This window comes from Zalophus californianus, chromosome 12 (genome assembly GCF_009762305.2).
Source record: "Zalophus californianus isolate mZalCal1 chromosome 12, mZalCal1.pri.v2, whole genome shotgun sequence".
Classification (NCBI taxonomy): Eukaryota; Metazoa; Chordata; class Mammalia; order Carnivora; family Otariidae; genus Zalophus; species Zalophus californianus.
In genome coordinates, this window is record NC_045606.1 from 35,855,958 (window position 1) to 35,875,253 (window position 19,296).

Below are 19,296 nucleotides of genomic sequence, written 5' to 3' on the forward strand. Positions count from 1 at the left end.
GTTCTCAGACACAAAAAAGAAATAACCTGTTCGCTGGAGGCCCAGTGGTATTTGAAACTAATGAAGTTCCTATAAAGTAGGGATGACAGAAGAAAAATCTGTGTGCACTCCACTCCATGGTGCCCTGTCCAGAGAAATCATGTGGTACAATGGAAAAGACCCTGGACTTGGAGCCAGAAGTGCAGTTTAGGGATCAGCTCTGCCACTCGATGGTTTGGTGATTTTCAGAGTCTTTTCACGTCCTGAATCTCTCTTCATCTATAAAATGGGCATGCTTGTTCTAGCCCACAAGGTTCTTGTGAAGATCAAAGTCGGTAATGAATATGAAAATGTTTATAAACCTCAAGGCTAACATGGTAATGTCAATAAACACTATCTCGGAGATGAGAGTAACAGGGTTAAATCCAAGTGCTATGTCTGATTTCCACGTCTGCTTGTGAGATAGAAACCTTTGCTTTCTTACTGCCTCATGAAATTAAAACATACACATTCATGTACATCTGAACATGAACTTTAGAGGAATATATAAGAATAACATAAGAATTCACAGGGATACACAGCAATATAGAAATAGAAAATAAAAACTTCCTAAAAATAAATTTAATCTTTAATAATATATAAACTACTACCCATATGCCATGCATTGTGTTATCATTCAATTTTATTATTTTAACAAAACTTTATAAGGTGTTATGATCGCATAAAACTGAGTGATCACATGGACTATCTTTGAGTGTATGTATGCAGTTTGTTTTAGCTGAAACTGTCTTATTAACATGGAAGTGCACAAATGTCAGAAAAACAAGGGAAACTTTTATTCACAAGTATTTTATTTATTTTTGTTTAAAAGTCTATCAGTAGGATATATTCTTTAATGAACACTAGGAATACAATTCTATTGCAAGTTAGAAGCAGTAATAGAAAGTTAAAAATTTTAACAAGAGCTCAGCTAAGATTATGTTTAGTAATAAGGAAAGAACTTTAGGCTGGTTTTAAAAGATTAATTTGTTAGGTAAACATCTGGGTTTGGTTCATCACTTCCCTTGGAAACCTTGATTAATTTATGAGATTTTCATCCCCATATACTAAAAAAGCAGTGAGTTACCCGGTGTTATACACCATTGACGGCAAAAGTTAATTGGATTCTAGACCCTTTCACATTTCTCCCTTAAGCAATTCCTTGTTGCTTTTTTTTAAAAGATTTTATTTATTTATTAGAGAGAGAGAGAGAGAGAGAGAGAGAGCATGAGAGGGGGGAGGGTCAGAGGGAGAAGCAGACTCCCCGCTGAGCAGGGAGTCCGATGTGGGACTCGATCCCGGGACTCTAGGATCATGACCTGAGCCGAAGGCAGTCGCTCAACCAACTGAGCCACCCAGGCGCCCTCCTTGTTGCTTTGAGTGGAACCATGCTCTAAGAGAGTCTGTATATTTGTGTGTGAGAGAGCAAAACAAAAATTAGAGGAATTACAAGTAATTGAAAAGTGAGTTTGAAAAAATAAAAATATGTGTTTGTATTTCCTTTGGTTTGTCGTAAGAGACTCTAGAGGGAGACACAAAATTAGCCAAACCAAAAACCCAAACCAAAAACGAATACAAACAGCTGTCTTGGCACATCCTTTTTATAAGATTTTGATTGTGAACCATGTGAATGTATTATTACCTATTCAAGAAAAGGCTGTATAAGATGGTCTGTGATTGAAAGTGTTCCAGGGTTGGGTCTTGGAAGGGGAACACAGAGATACAGCTGTTGCTCATCGTAGTTAATCTGCTCTTCAAGTAAGACATGCAAGGGCCTTAGGGAGGGAGGGAATTCAAGATTGAGGAAGGAGGAGAGAGGCAGATGGAACTTCGGTAAGTGGTGGCTGGGAAAGCTGACCTGCTCTTTTCCAGTTCTGTGAGGGGATTGCAACCTTTCTTTGGCTCTGACAGTTACAAATTGCATTCAGTTTAGAAGTCTCTCCTTAGACATCCACCTGTATATGCTGTGTGATCTTGGCGTAATAAAACAGTACTCAGAGATGAAGGGGAATTTATCATACTGGTTATTAACCTCATTTCTGCTTTCAGCTTGCCTTTGTAAACTCTCATTGTTCTTTCATCCTGTTTTCTTTATCAACTTTATTTTTTGGGTGTATTTTATCTTGTTACATTATGCATTTATATGAGCTACCATAAATCCTTTCTGGAACTAGAAGGTGTATGAAAGAATACATGCATAACTAGTTTAGGAAACCGTTAACAGGTTATTTCTGAGAGGTGAGAATACAAGTGATTTTATATTATTTTTCTAGCCTTATTGCAATATAATTGACATATAACATTGTGGTGTAAGTTTAAGGTGTGATGATTTGGTACATGTACATACTGTGAAATAATTTACCACAATAAGGTTAGTTAACACAATCATCACCTCACATGATTGCAATTTTCTTTTTTGCTGTTGTGAGACTAAGATCTACTCTCTACAGGTGATTTTAATTATCTTATGGTTAGCCATCTGCATTTCCAAGTATGTATGTATATATATTATGTATTTATTTACAGTGGGCATTAATTCCTTTTCTGATAATACATATATATAAGATCTCTATATAATCTAATTATATTATATAATCTAATTATATAATCATATATCACATATATATGAATATATATTATACCAAATGCAAAAGAAAATGTTTGTGGTAGGACTGGTGGACTTTTCCAGCAGAGAAATACATGAGGTGGTAGAGAAAGAAGACCAGAAAGGGGTTGTGGGACTTAGTCTTAATTTTCCTTTCACCACGTGCTTCTATGAAAAGGCGGGAAGTACAGTGTAAATACAGTGGTTCCTTTGAAACACTTTGAAAAAGAAATGCTATTCTTGTCATTTCTTTCTTGTGTATAAAATAATAGCTCATGAGACATAGTTTAAAGTCAGTAAATACAGGTGTATATCTTCTTTTTAATAGTTGCAGTGTGAACCATTGTATGGATCTAATGTCACTTAAAAATTCCCTATTGTTGAATATTTGGGTTGTTTCTACCTTTATTTGGCCAGAATGAAATCTTAAAGTGTGGCATTGTCAGGTCAGAGTGTTTGTAGCCAATGTCATTACACATAAATATTCATCTTTCGTCTTCAAGACCTACAACACTCAGATGACCTTTCTGTGCCCACTTCCTGGGCCTCTTGCGTCCTGCACAGTTGCCTCTGTGCTACTTCATATACCTGCTTCTCTCTAGGTCTCAGACCACCTTCCCTTCACAGAGTTTCTGCAACCTGATCCTTGGTCATTTGGTTTTATCTGGTACCATTTATCTAGCAGTCTTGGCTAATGATGATTGTGATGTGAATCAGTTATTTCACCTGGAGGTTGTAAAATGGTGTTTTCTAATTCTACCACTTGGTCTACTGATTTTTTAAATACAGCAATATACAAGAAGGGAGACCTTTCCCAGAATCAGCAATTCAATCAAGTAAAAATTTCAAGCCTGAAAAGAAAAATAGCCATGAAAGAGCAAGATTCTTATTTTAGTAGTTCTCTATAATCTACTTTATTGCACACTGGGAAATAAGGATAAAAAATCTAATTGTACAATCGGACTTTTATGTAAAATTTTTGCCCTACAAGACAAAGAGTCAGGGTCATATAAAAGCAAAACCAGAATAATTTATTTCAATCCATCTTTCCTTGAACAAAAATAAAAATAAGACTTTAATATGTCATTTCCTTCAGTATTTTATGTCTTTTCAAAAAAGCCATTGGTAACTGACAACCTAGGAGAAGGCAAGTCTTGCTGTTGTGAGAGCCATCCTTATTGTGTGGTACAAATAGCAGGAAGTAAGTTTGGGAATAAAATTTAAAAATTAATATAGTAATTTAACAATAATGAGAATTAATAAAACAAAGCCTACCAGAAATTTTACAAATATAAAGTTTCCACATTCGTAAATTAGATAGGATAGTCAATATTGATGAAAGTGAAAGTATAGATTAGAACTAATTGAGCTTCTTAGAGAAATTTGATATGATAGGAGTAATTGGAAAGTCCCATCTTTTTTTTCCCCTCTCAGTCACTGTGATAAAGATTGTACACTGAGGACTACTTCCCCACCATGTTCCTCTATAACACAATGCATTGTGTGTATGCTGGAAAATCTTCAGTACAATTTTTATAAATGACTCTATTCTGCATTTAAAAGGAGTAATGAGCAAGAGGTATTGGGCTTGATTTCTTCACTGATTCCAGATGAATATACATTTCCACTGTTTTTCCTCAAAATGTTCCTTCATTATTTCACTCCAATGCACTGCTTTACCCATGAATGCTCACCTGGCAAAAAGATGTTACAAGATATGTAAAATACTCTACAGATTTCCAGTTCCACAGGTAGAAGAACCTTAAATTTTTTATTCCTTTCAATAGCTGCAAATAATAGGAGTGTTTTGAACTAGATCAAGAAAATTACATTTATAAACCAATAAGTGTAAATAAGCAATCACTAAATTCTGTAGATAATTTCCTTTTGAAAGTAAAGGTTTACTTACTCAAATGTCCCGATTTTAAGATACTAACAGCCAGTCACGGGTTCAAAACAAACTGTGCCAGGAGCATTTAATGAGGTCAACAGATAGCATTTAAATAAATGTAGCCATAAGTTCAATAACCAAATAACTGGGCTGAGTACTAAAATATGAAAACAGGTCAACTTACCAATTTGTTAAACACCAGTCCACTTAGGTAACAGACACATACAGTAATGAAAACAACACTGTTAGAATAGTCTAAGAGCCAAAGAAAAGAATTTTTTTGCTGTCTTTCCTCTCTCAGAAGCAACTGTCAAACAGAGGTACAAGAAAGCAGAAAGTTATTATTCTTTACCCAGAGCTTGCACATTCACTTTGGGAAGCGGGGGAGGAGAGAAATTCACCAGCCACCTGTAATATTGCATTATTCATAAAATGGATCTTTGAGTTTAGTTGAACTTAAAGAATAAAGCCATAGGCAATCAGGAGAGAAAAATGCCCTCTGCATGTTTAGGGAATATTTAATTATTGAGGAATATTTATTCTACTAAGGACCACTAGTCTTTAGGTACAATACGCAAACAAGAGCCTACTAAAATACGGAATCCTTAAAAGACTTAGCCTTACATAATCTCTATCCCTAGAAGATAATGTTCTGGAAATGTTTGTAAATTGACTGTAAATAAAATAAGTGTAAAAAGGAAAATTTTAAGAGATTTTAGAGAGAAGGGAGACAGTCTTCCAGAGAGAGAAGAAAAAAGAAGGGAGTATTCAGAGAGGGCAGATATTGAAGGATGGAGGTAAAGGAAGAGAGAGTCCTTGGAAGACAAAGACACAGGAAGGGAAGCAAAGAAAGAGTAGGAGGACAGGGAAGGAGGTGAGCCAACGCAATGGAGACAGAGGACTGGTGGTGTGAACTGGGGTTCTCAGGTTGCTGCCCCTCGAGGGAACATGTCCTCAATAGCAGTTTGAATAGTCCATTATGTGCTTGAAAAAGAACATTTCTGCTTTATTTTCAACCTTCTGAGTTTATTTCTAAAATAAAGTTTTATATTCCCAAGAAACTCTAAAGATATTGCTCATATCTGAAAGCAGTCTAGTTTCAGAGGGTGATTTTCTTCTTTAACTTAGAGAAGCGTGTTTTTTTTAAATGCAAAACCAACCTGATCACTTTATTTTGTGTTCTGAAATAACAGCTGCCATATTCTACTGCTTTATAAATAAATCAACATTTGTTTTATCATTGGGAGCTTTAAAAGATAAACCTCAAGTTTTCATTTGGTTTGTTTGCATTCTAAATTAAAAAAAAGATAATGCAGAATAAATGACAAATAGAAAAACACATGAACTTAAATAGGATAAAATTCCTAATTGGATATAATCTTAAAATTGGGAAGCAGACATACTCTCAAAATTCCTTCTATTCCTTACATTTAACAACAACAATAACAACAAAAATCCCTTAATTTTCTATTCCAGAAGTAAAGAGAGTCAGAGAGGTTTTTTTTTTTTTTCTTTTTAACTGTCATGGAATAATATTTCACTCTTGTGTTCTGATTTTTTAAATACAGCATTTAAATAATTCTTTTAAGATTTTATTTATTTTTTTGAGAGATAGTGGTGCAAGGGGGAGAGGGGCAAAGCGAGAAGGAGAGGGAAAGCATTCTCGGAGGCGCTGAGCAGGGAGCCCTACCTGGGGCTCCTTCCTAGGACCCTGAGATCATGACCTGAGATGTAATCAAGAGTAGGACACTAAACCGACTCAGCCACCCAGGTGCCCAATAATATATTTCTTTAAAACATTTTCATTTCAAGCCAGAAATTCCTAGTCTGTCAGGGTCTGCTCCTAATTTACCTGACTCCCTTTTCTCCAGGCTCCCTGGGTCAAGAAGCAATGCACTGATGGGGTCCTGTGAGGTGTCCTGCCACTTAGCCCTTAAATGACTGCATAGTCTCCCCCAGGACTGGGTCTCCTCCCCCTAAGATGATTTCCCATGCATTCATCCACTGCTAGCTGTTATTTTTGGTATTTATCCAGAAGTTTGCATGAATTACTTCTCTAGAACTGTTTCTTTTGCCAGCGGGGAAGTTCCTGTGTGTGGTTATTGATGTTCTTCTCAAAGTCAATAAATGACAAAGAAATGATGGAAGATGATTTGTGGCAGTTATGCCTGCAGGCAGCTATAGCACAAAAAGGGGAAGTTCATTTCATTATTTCAAAAGGCTGTAGGCTTAGTTTCTCTGTGGTGGCCAGGGAAGGGAGGGCAACTCCTTAGTGTCAGCCCTGAGGTTAACTGGATAAGTAGTTTCCTGGCTTTGGCTTCAGCTCAGATTTTACCATCTCTGGATGTGAGGCCAGTCCATGCTGTGATTCTGTTCACTTGAGAGTAGACTGCTTTGAATCTGTAAGAGGTTGGACATTTGATGGTGACAGATCACTGGCTCTAAAATCACCACAGTCATTGGAAAATTGTCAAGATAACCAAGATTATCAGGCTTGAGAACTGGCCTGAAAATCTTTCATACTCAGACTCATTGGAGGGAAATGCTGGATTCCTGAGCTCTGCATCTAGTCCACTGGCCCAAGTGCACAACCCTAGAAGATACTTGTGTGTCTATTTTTTTCCCCAAAATTATTTTCCAGTGGGGAAGTGTGTTCAAATGTACAGAAGCTATAACTTCCTGTTTTAATATTTTTCTTCTGAGCCTTTCAGTAAATTCTGGGCAAAGCAGGGGCCGAACACTCAGCTCCTCCAAAGGAGCATCACCAAATGCAAGTTCATACTTACTCTGGACGGTCTTGCTGTTGGGCAGGTATGTGCTGAATGACTTCGTAAATTGTACTGTGCAAATCTTGTCCTGATACGCCATCAGAGGTTGGAGCAGACCTACTTGGCATCTAGAAAATGTGGCATATTAAAAAAAAAATTAGCAGACTAGTAAATAGTATGTCTACTCTGTTGCATAGTTGAAAACAACTGGAAGCAGTGATGATGAGAGGATTAGATCTGTTTATCTTCCCTACAATGTCCATCTTCTCCTTGCCATAGTTCCCTGCACTCACCCTATGGTAGTTTATGCAGCAGCATCACTATGCAGTCAGAAGAGGGACAGCCTAACAACGCTATCACTTTTTTTTCTTCATTTAAGAAAAAAGCTGGCAGTACTGTAAAGGAAATATAATAGAAAGAAAAAAATAGCAAAAGAGAAGATATCAGGACAGCTTAGAATCAGAGAGCATATACGATTATCTTTTATATTACATCTCAATTAGCTTTTTGACACTGTTTCCCAGTTCCACGTGCAAGGATAGTTGAAAAGAAAGAATAGTGTGTAGACAAAAGCCCTCATCACACTGCAGGTTAATACAGACAGTACCAAGAAATACAGAACACACAAAGGGGGATGTTTTGGTTTGAAAGCAGTCATGGATGGGCTCTAACTAAAGGCTTGGAAGAATGTGGGAAGCACTGCAGTATATTTCTGCCTGGTAAAAACCAACATGTATTTTGCTGAAACTGGCATTCATGTTTTATTAACTCCCCTTCCTTGTATCTGATGATTTTCTTCTTGTAAACATTGCCTTCCAATTAGTTAGCTAAAGTCTGGTTCCCCTCCTCATCCCAAGCTCTTCCAATTTTCATCACACTTCCAATGGATCACTTTCAGTCCTTTGTATTTACAGAGTGTCACCTAGAGGACTCTTTGCCCTTGATAAATCATCTGAAGAGTTTGTTATCTCACTCCAATTTAATCTGCTATGTTGCATTGGAACATCTTAGCTCTGTGTTTTCTTTGGAAACAGTTTCCATTCCACTTGCCTAAGTTCTCACGTGCAGCCCTAGGATATGTGATTCATCCTATCATTTTTGTGCCAAGGAGATCTTGGTTTACCATTTGTATAGTTGGCCCTTGAACAAATTGGGTTTGAACTGCGCAGGTCCACTTATACATGGATATTTTTCAGTAAATACAGGACAATACTGTATATGTATTTTCTCTTCCTTATGCTTTTCTTAGCATTTTCTTTTCTCTAGCTTACTTTATTGTAAGAATACAATATATAATACAAATAGGCATTAACTGACTGTTGATATTATTGCTAAGACTTTGGTCAAAGTAGGCTACTAGTAGTTAAGTTTTTGGGGAGCCAAAGTTATAGGCAGATTTTTGATTGGGTAGCCTTGGCACCCCTAACCCCCATGTTGTTCCAGGGTCAAATGTACTTGAGATCAACTCTTGAGTTTTTTTGGTATGGGGTGCTTGGGGGCTATGATAAAAGCAATCTATAGGTAATAACTTAACTTATTCACCTAAGCTCATATCAACTGGTAACAAGTAATAAATTTGTTCATTTTATGCCATAGCTTTCTGTCCAATACCCCAAAGAGGAGCTAAATGGACAGTAAAATCTACAGCAAGTAGACAGGAGGAAGATTCCACATGCCCATGTACCACAAGCTGAGAGATGATTCTTATTTTTAAAAATTCAAAAGGTTAGTAATTTATTTCCCTTCTTAACTTCAACTTTGAGATCTTGGCCTTATTATTATTTTTCCTTTTCTTCTCAAAGCCATTGCATTTGGCTGCTAATCTTCACATGTAACTGCCGCGCTGGCTTCTTCTAATGCAGATTCTCCTACACATGTCCTGTTCCTCATCCTTTTCCTTCCATTATTGGTGTTGATTTCTCACTTCTCAAAGCACCTTGTACCACCAATGAAGAACCTTAGCTGACTCCTCAGGAATTTTCAGCTTTGAAGATGGGCATGGCTCCAAATTAAGTTATTCTACTTATAACAGAAATAAGGGCGGCTTCTGATATGTAATCAAAGCGCTCATTTCCATGCCCCAAGTTCTTGAGGATTATAGCATTTTGAGCATACAGGTCTTCCCAATAACATCTTCAAACTGAATACTAATTAATCACAAGGTTAAATTTAAAGTTTCTTACATAGATCTCACTCCTTTCTCATGAATTCCTAGGAATAAAAACTGCATTATTATAAACAAACTCCCCAGATTCAAAAATTCAATTCTAAGTCTTACCAGCTCTTCAGTTTCCTGCTCTCCTATTTAAAAGCCACACCTGACAAGGGGCTTTCTGCTGTGGTGAGAAGCTGTTTGAAATAATTGATCTACAAATATTTATTTTTGTCTTTTTCATTGTAGAAGTGAAAGGTGAGCCAGTGCTGTCTGAGACTGAATAGGGTAGTGCAAAGCTTTGCAATGCAGTTCTGCCCTTCATCTGTGATCATGGTGCTACCAACGTGCCCTTAGGAGGATGAAATACAAATCAGTCTCCCTCTATTACTCACATAGCATTTGTAAAGTCAAGTCTGTGGCTAGGAAAATTACTATATGAACCTTATGCATTGATAGAATTCACTGAACAGACAGGTGAGGTAACCAATCCCTAATGACAAATAGTTCTTAAAAAAAAAGGAAATGAAAATGCTCTGAAGCAAGTAGACTGTTTATGGCCCCTTCCCTAAGTAAACTATCATAGGGGAACAAGAAAGCAGAGGTAAGACTGGCCCTACAGAAATCTATAAAAATGCTAACGAGCTTATTAGCTCAGAGAACATTCTTTAAGTCTGTTAAACAAAACAGATTGTTTTAAAAGACCTTGTCTTTACAAACTGAAAAAATATTTCTATGGTGTAAAGGCTCCCCTTCTCACATCTCAGGCACCTTTAAGATAAAAAATAAAGATGTGTACTTGCATACTTCAGGTTTATATGGTACCTTTCTTCTGAAGAGCATAAGGGTATGAGTAAGGGTATGATCAATTGTCTTTGCAAGTTATGAGGGGAAGGGAAGGGAAAGTGAGGAACAGAGAGAGAGAGAGTTCAGTGAAGTGACAGGCTGTAGCTATCAAGGTGATGCAGAATGATTTAAATCAGGGTCCCCTGATCCCCTATTTGTTAAGTTCTCTTGAACTTCAACCTAGTTAGTTCTCTCTTCGCTGAGCTTACCAGGTAAAGAACGTTTACGAATTAGTGTAACTTCCTAATTCGTGTTAGCCTTACTTATAAAGGCCAAGAAAGATGCTTTAGGTCCTCAGATCCGGCAACATCATTCACTACAAAGCGAGTAAACTCTGCTGAGGGTAGCACAGCCATTTGACCACACTGCCTGAGTGCTTAACTGAATGCTGCTTACACCTCTGGTTAATCAGCCACTAGGGAAACCAACCCTGGGAACACCAGAAGCATCTGGAAAAGCAACAAATTCATATATTCCAAAGTCATCCAGAGCATCTTCATGGCCTGAAATGTAAAACAAACACTACTTACAAATCAAATGCCTCGAACTGCTACTGTAGTTTTTTTTTAAGCCTTTGTAAAACTTATCTTTACTGTTTGCTTCAAGTGGTATGTGTATAAAACCAATTTAACATTTCCTAATTCCCTATAGTCATATTGTCACTAAGCAGTGTTGGAAATCACTCCTTCAGAAGCTGAGAATTGAAACTAAATTGGGACAATTATTCTTAAAGCCTGATGTGGGAAGGTGTATTCTATATTCAAATGAACATGTGTGGGCAGGCTTGTCCTTTGTAACTCTGAGTTACCAAAGAGCACACCAAGGCTTCAGCCTGGGAGTCACAGCATTTCTTAATCTACACATAATATGTACTGCACCCTGCCAAATTTAAAACAGAGACCATCAGAACTAATAAGAATACATGATTAAATATAGCTGCCCATGTGTCCAAAATATAATACAAGGCAGTATCAAAATCACCCAAACTATCATCTGTAAAATGATGGGAATGGGGTGGTTGGGAGGAACCAGATGGTCTCTGGGGCTTGATAAGAGGAAGCAGACCCACATTCACTAAGCATCCAGGCATATTAGGCACTCCACCTACATCATTGTATTTAATTCTCATAGCAACCCTGGTGTGTGTGTGTTATTATCTCTATTATATAGATGAGGAAGTTGAGGTCAAGAAAATTAATTAATTTTCTCAAGGTGACACTGGAAAAAAGTGGCATATATGGCACTGAAACCCAGCTCCATGTGACTCCAAGGCCTGAGTTAAAGCCCCATTGTTAGCTTGTAACAACTCTGTAGGGAGTCAGTAGTGAATGGCAATGAGGGGCAATCTGGGGACAAAGAAGCAGCAAAGCTGTCAAACCTCCCTTTCCTTTTCTCCCTGGGATGGAGCTGCCAGCATTGTATCTGCTTTAGGAAAGACTAAATTGAGAAGGTCCTGGGCATTTTCAAAATAATACAAGGATCAGTGGATTAGGATTCAAAAGAACTCAGTGACGGTGGGCAAGTGACTTAATCTCCAACCCTTGGTTCTCTTGCCTATAAGATGGAGTTGAGTGCCTTTCAGGCTTATTTTATATACTCGCATGACTTAGATAAAACCAATACAAGGGATAGCACTTTGTAAAGTGAAGGCACTATTCAAAGGTAAAGGACTGTTAGTATTATATCAATATTAGCTTATGGGAATTCTATTATATCAATAGTACATTATATATAATAATTAATATCAACAATATTAATTCATATACATTAACATTGATATTAGTCCCTTTCAGCATGGCCATTACCTGAAAATGTTTGAGCTTTCCTGTATTCTGTTTCTGGCCTGAAAAAAAAAAATGGGTATTTCTGTCAGTGATGATAATTGAGGAAAAAGAATTCAGGAAAAAATTATTTTTGTAGGAACATACATATTACCTGCCTCCTAGCTTCTGTTTTATAACTAAAACCAAGAGGAAAAAAACCATAGTAAGGTACTTTTTAGTACACAAATAAAACAATTTGTAAACTTTCTTTCTAATTTTAACCTACCTTTGTAGGGTTGATATTTTTTCCATAGGAAGAGAAGACACATGGATATAATCAAAAAGAGTGATATTCCAGTTATACTTGCTAAAGGGGACAATGATTTCCCTTTTTGTGCAAGCTTCTCCAGTCCTAAATAAAAGACATATTTTAAATATTTTTATTAAAGATCAATAATAAATTACTATATAGTTTGAGTTGTTTATGCTTTATCTGGGGACATTACTGCACCTATATATTATATATTATTTCTTTTGTGTGTGAATGTATGTATGTATATATAGAGAGAGAGAGAGAAAGAGAGACAGGGGAGAGTGTGTGTTTCCCATTTATTTGGTATAGATGTATCATGTCAGTAATAATGTAAATAATTAAAAAAATTAAAGTACCATTTATAGGTACAAAGAAATAGTCTCAGAGAAACTAAAATATTTGCCATATTCAGTAAGTCATAGAACTAAGACTGGAACATAGGTTTTTTCCTACTGCAAGTTCAATTTTTTCCTGTTAATCCATAGCCAAAGAATGGTTTTGTAATGCAGGTATCCAGTTTTACCTCTAATCTTTTCTAACACGAGACTTGATGTGTTTCAGCTCTTTCACTTCTTCATAGCTGGACTGCCTTCACCAAAACTCCCCTAACCCCTCAAAAAAGTATTGAATGCTAATTTATTCTTGTCAAGCTTCTGCTATGTGCTTTACCATGAGAAAAACTGCAGAAAAACATTTTAGTATAGTCTCAGTTTTTTCCCCCCTTAAGCTTGAAAATATGCTAATAATTATTACTTCCAAGTACTTCTCATTCTAATGGTGAAGTTACACTCTTGCATACATCAGCTCTTCGCCAGGCACTTGTGATTCTGAAACCAACCAAAAGTTGGTTTAACATGCAATGATTGGCCATCTTACATTTATTTATTTATTTTTTTAAAGATTTTATTTATTCATTCGAGACACAGAGATAAGGAGAGAGAGGGAGAGAGAGCAGGAGCAGGGGGAGAGGCAGAGGGAGAAGCAGGTTCCCTGCTGAGCCAGGAGCCAGACGTGGGGCTCCATCCCAGCACCCTGGGATCATGACCTGAGCTGAAGGCAGACACTTAATGACTGAGCCACCCAGGTGCTGGCCATCTCACATTTAAATAAGACATCTTGCCTCTCCTTCATTTTTAACTTTTTGTCCCTTTTGATTTGTTTCTTAAAATGACTGAATTTACACATTTCATCCTACAGAGGATCCCACTTATTCCTTTTACCATTACTTTCTTATCTCTTTAATTAATTAGTTAATTAGTTAATTTTTAAGTAGCCTCCACACCCAACATGGGGCTTGAAGCCACAACCCTGAGATCAAGAGCTGCACGCTCCATCGACTGAGCCAGCCAGGCACCCCTACTTCCTTATCTCTTCAGACTCCTTTCTTATTGCTCTCTTGCTTCCTTTCCCCTCCGCCCCTGTTAGCCCTACATCAGAGAACCACCTTGTAGCGACCACTGTCTGTACCCCAAAACCTTGGCTATGGTGAAGGCCAAGCATCCTTTCCCTGGAGAATGAGAAATAGAGATAGTCTTTATTCTCAGAACAAATGATCTTCCCCGTTAGGCCCCCTTCTTTCTAGAGCATTCTGAGTCTCTCCTCTCAACATTGATTCTCTGTCTCAGAACATGAAATTTGCTCCCTTTCACAAAATAAAAAATGCCAAATATGTCAAGGATCAAATCAAGGGGCACAGTTGCTGCAGTCTCAGCTCTAGGTAAGTGTATTTTGGAGAGATGGACTTCCAGACCCCAACTTGAAAATAAGGCAGCAGGGAAATTCTGATCCTATTGCTACAGAGAATGTATAGGAATTCTGAACGCAGTTCTGGACACTCGCAGGAGCCCCATTCTTTCTTTCAGAGAGTTTTCTACTGTTTAGCTCATAGCATGCCATTCTCTTCATTATTTAAATATGACTGACTCATTTACCAAAGCCCTAGTGCAAATGCTATGTGCCCCCTCCTTAGGCAAACAAATAAAATGAAATAATATATTAAGTGCAAATATAGGCAAGAGGTGTGGTATCCATGGTATCACAGTCCTGCTGTTTGAGAGACTGCACCCAGAACAGGACAGCCATATGCTACCAGTCTGCCTTCCTTTCTTTCTTTCTCCCTTTCTTTCTCTCTTTCTTTTTCTTCGTTTCTTTCTTTTCTTTCTTTTCTTTTTTAAAAGATTTTATTTATTTATTTGACAGAGAGAGACACAGCGAGAGAGGGAACACAAGCAGGGGGAGTGGGAGAGGGAGACACAGGCTTCCGGCAGAGCAGGGAGCCTGATGCAGGGCTCGATTCCAGGACCCTGGGATCATGACCTGAGCTGAAGGCAGACGCTTAACGACTGAGCCACCCAGGCGCCCCCCACGGTCTCCATTTTTATTCCTAGATCAGAATGGAGTTCTGAGATCTCTCCCATCCAATCTGTTTGCTGATTATGGTAGCTGATTCATGTCCCTATGGAGATGAAAGCACCATATTGGGGGGTGTGCTATTTCCGTACTTCTCCATGGCCCCACCTGATAGACACAGTTATTCTGTGCTAGATGCTCATGGGGATGTCACCTACGGTCTTAGGGTCTGGATGTCAGGGCTGTAGTTCTTTCTCAGCTGTTTTCTCCAGTGGCCCAAAGTGAAATACATCTCCTTAAGATCTTAAACAGGAGAAACTTCTAGATAGAAGAAATTAGTCAATTCATTTTCCTGCTTTGGGTCACTTTCTTTTTCTCTTCTATATGAAAAGATATACAATAGAAATAAATATAAAAAATGATAGATTTTTCAGGATCACCTGCAAACTTGAGACATTGCTATTATATCTAAATCTCAAACTACAGCCATGTGGCTCTTGGGAACTCCAATAATTTATATATTTGAACGTCTTCACTAAATGTGAACACTTGAATTCTGATCATAAACATTTTCATTTTCTATATATTGCATGTTACAGTAGTGATTTAGACCCCATTAAAATTTAAAGCATGGACACCTGGGCGCCTGGGTGGCTCAGTTGGTTGAGCGACTGCCTTCGGCTCGGGTCATGATCTTGGAGTCCCGGGATCGAGTCCTGCATGGGGCTCCCTGCTCAGCGGGGGGTCTGCTTCTCCCTCTGACCCTCTTCCCTCTCATGCTCTCTGTCTCTCATTCTCTCTCTCTCAAATAAATAAATAAAATCTTAAAAAAAAATAAAGCATGGACACCTGCACTCAAGGAAGTCCTAAATCAAAGAAACAAAATCATTGATTTTTTTCAAAATACAAGTGGTAACTGATTATTTTAATTGCTAGTCTTTCCTTGAAACTTATATTCTAGGTATGATTTTTAGTTACAGGCTTCATAATTTCCCATTAATATGAAAACATACACATGTCATGGACAAATGAGAGTATCTCTTTGTATACAGCACAAAATTAGTTAAGGTGATGAGAAAATACACAGTATCCTGTATATGCAATCTATGTTTTAGAAAGACCATAGTCTTGTTGATATTCTCAATCAAGATTGTCAAGGGAGGCAGGTGCCCCATTTCACTGATCTTAATATAGATTGCTTGCTTATCAGAGTGGTTGGTCAATCAGTGCTCAATTGGTGATGTTCATTTTTTCACTGTAAGTTAGCGTACACTTAATCTCCATTGCAGAGATTCATTAATTTGGAAAATTAAAAAAAATCAGATACTTAAGACATACTATTCATTTACTTTGCCATTTGCTGCTGTTTGAGTTAAAGGTCTGTGGAGGGGGCACCTGGATGGCTCAGTTGTTAAGCATCTGCCTTCAGCTCAGGATATGATCCCAGGGTCCTGGGATTGAGCCCCACATCGGGCTTCCTGCTCAGCGGGAAGCCTGCTTCTCCCTCTCCCTCTCCCCCTGCTTGTGTTCCCTCTCACGCTGTGTCTCTGTCAAATAAATAAAATCTTAAAAAAAAAATAAAAATAATAAAGTTCTGTGGACATATGGGGGTTGAAAAATAGCTCTAAAAACCACAAAGAGGTCACTAATGTTGACAACTCTGAATCCCTCTGAAAATTAAGCACCTGCTCTTCTTATTTACTATAATAACAAATACCTGGTCTTTGTACAGGTCAAACAGGTTTTTTTATATTTTGTAAAAGACAATTATTTGATATAAAGACTGTAGTGTCTTTGGGCCTTGGTAATAAGATCTTAATCAAATATTGGGGGCTTCTGATATTATGAAAATACTTTGGCTAAATATTAATGGGGAAATTTCAGGCAGTGTGAAAGGTTTCAATGGGATATACAAGTACATATTATAGTGATGTTTTCACTTGCAATGAGCATGAGGAACAAGTCTAACATGACAACCAGATTGCTACTAAATGACTTTATATGCTTAATTATGGCTTGCTTTAAAATTATGTTTTGGTTAACCACTGAGGTAAAAAGCTGGTTAAGCCAATTAAAATTTTAGTAAAATAGAAAGTGAAGGATGCACCTTAGCTGTTTACATGCCTACTACCCATATTAGGTTGTGATCATTTTGTTAGCAGGAATTTTTTTTTCACGTGGCATTCTCAATGCTTATCCCAGTATTTGGCCCATAATAGGTGTTAAATAATGAATAAATGAGTGTCTGATTTATAGCACCCTACACACATATATGCTTTGGAGAGCAATAAGGGAAATACATTATCTACTGCACAAATGACACATAATTCAGTATAAATTCTAGAGATGCACTGTCCAATATGGTAGCTACCAGACACATGTGGCTATTTAATTAAAATTTTAATTAAAATTAAAATTAATAAAATAAATTTAGTCCCTCAGTTGCATAGCTAAATTTAAGTGCTCAAAAGCCGGATGAAGGTAGTGGCTACCATATTGGCTAGAGCAGATATCAAATATTTCCTTCACTGAAAAAAGTTCTATTGGATAGCACTTTTCTTTTTTTAAGATTTTATTTATTTGAGAAAGAGAGAGAGAGAAAGAGAATGAGCGAGCACGACTGAGGGGCAGAGGGAGAAGGAGAAGCAGGCTCCCAGATTTGCAGGGAACACAATACAGGGCTTGATCCCAGGACCCTGGGATTGTGACCTGAGCCAAAGGCAGATGCTTAACTGACTGAGCCACCCAGGCGCCCCTGGATAGCACTTTTCTAGAGTGTGGTATTTTCTTCATATAAAAAAACAAAACCTCACCATGCCAGTATATAAATTCCAGTATATTCAGATGATTTCACAAACATGAATACTCTCAATTTTAAGGAATCCTGGGAGGATTCTATCCACTATATATGTCTTCATCAGTTTATAATTTGTTATAGTCTTACAATTCTTGGTGGCTTTTTAATAAGTTCAAAAGACTACAGAGGAGAAAAAAAACAAAACACCTTTAACACATAATTACCACACATGCCTGTTAAATATTCAGATTCCTAGATCCTACCTTCAAGATCCTGACCCAATAGGTCTGAGGTATCTTAATGAAAATACATTAGTAGACCTCCCCAGGTGATTTTGATGCACATGGCCCATGGGCCACATATTGAAAAACTTAGCCTAAGAATTACAAGGATTATATTCTTGCTTCATTTATTCAAAAAAACGTATTGACTCTTTCTATACTATGGGCCCTAATCTAGGCACTAGGCCTATAAAGGCAGAGAAAGAGAAGTTATCAAAGGAGAAAGTATGGATGTGTGGTACCCTTTTGCATATTTGTCCCTACACCACTAATAGGCACCCTAGCCACAGCTCCAAACCTGCTTTCAGGTGTTCCCCAGGTGCATACTGACTTGTCTTTGTATGCAAAGCTAAGTCCAGGAAAGACTCAATATCAGCAGAAGTACTGGTAGTACAGCAAGAAGCCAAAGGGGAAAAAGGTGGAGGATGAGGACAAGGTGGAAGACGGGGTGAGGAGGAGGACGGGGGGAGGGGGAGGGGGACAGGGGGAGGCAGAAGGGGAAGGGGAGGAGAAGAAATTTAAGAAAGAAGGAGAAGAGAAATGGGTTTGAGAGGTAGGAAGGAAGGAGAATGGATAAACTTGGGGACTGGATGTTGGACAGGGCAATAAGCAAGAGAAAGGGGTCTGGAGTGGCATTTAGCTACCTGATTCAGGTTGGTAGAGAGTAAGGCCATTTACTTAAATAGGGAATACAGAAAGAATAGTAATTTGGGGGGAAAGAGGACGGTTCAGTTTTGGTATGTTTGACTTACATGCTGCCTCTGGCATTTCCACTTGGAGACACCCAGAAGGCAACTGGGTGTACACTTTTCGAGCTTTAAAGACATGGATTTGGGATGTACCAGTGTTACATGAAACCATGGGAGTGAATGAAATTACATAGGAAAGTAAAATTATACTAGAGAGAGAGAAGAGAAGGCTCAAAAGGATGAGAATTTGGTGGACACACATTTTTAGGTAGTGATACTTAACTTTTGCAGATTGATGAGCTTTCTATAAAAATCAGATGATTTCTAGAGAATGTCCAATTTCAAAGACCTACAAAATGTTATAGTTTCCAAGGTGTTGAGACTCCTGTTGAGAACTTCCAGATTTCAGGTGTTTAAATGATGGAAAAGGAAGGGAGGCCCATGAAGGACAGTGAGAAGAGGAGTCTAATTAGATAGTAGGAAAACCAGATTTCCAACTCATGGAGATTTATTCACCTGAGCTAATGCAATAGCAGATATAAACCAGTTTAAATGAGTAGACTGTTTCTCTTCTACTCCTGATTTTAAAATCAGGAAAGCATAAATGCATATTTAAGTCATTTATTGAATTCTCTTTTTCTTCATAGTCCCTCAATTAGCAATTGAATTCTCTCCCCATTCTGTTTTGCGTTTTCTTTCTTTGACTTATAGAAGCCATGGATTAATCAACTCAGGAAAGAGAGTTTCTCAGAGTTTATCAACAATCCACAATACTTTTCTCTTCCACAGAGATATAAAATGGGGCTAGAGCAAGGCTAGCTTGC

At 37.7% G+C, this 19,296-nt stretch overlaps 1 protein-coding gene across 18 annotated transcripts in view; it reads right to left on the reverse strand.

Moving 5' to 3' along the window:
* Positions 1–3,548: 3,548 nt before the first annotated feature.
* The window catches only part of HEPACAM2 (HEPACAM family member 2), a 43,112-nt gene continuing 27,364 nt past the window's right edge, over positions 3,549–19,296 (reverse strand). For 4 of the 18 annotated variants that reach the window (XM_027573774.1, XM_027573775.1, XM_027573757.1 and 1 more), the window contains 6 exons: positions 12,330–12,455; positions 12,216–12,240; positions 12,086–12,123; positions 10,710–10,783; positions 7,301–7,410; positions 6,232–6,914 (listed from right to left, as the gene is read on the reverse strand). In XM_027573774.1, coding sequence (XP_027429575.1) covers positions 6,839–6,914; positions 7,301–7,410; positions 10,710–10,783; positions 12,086–12,123; positions 12,216–12,240; positions 12,330–12,455 — 449 coding nt within the window. In that variant the 3' untranslated portion in view covers positions 6,232–6,838. Of the gene's footprint in view, positions 4,318–4,698; positions 4,721–6,231; positions 6,915–7,296; positions 7,411–10,676; positions 10,784–12,085; positions 12,124–12,215; positions 12,241–12,329; positions 12,456–19,296 lie in introns of those variants that run through there. The other 14 variants (XM_027573762.1, XM_027573766.1, XM_027573758.1 and 11 more) reach the window with 13 other exon arrangements.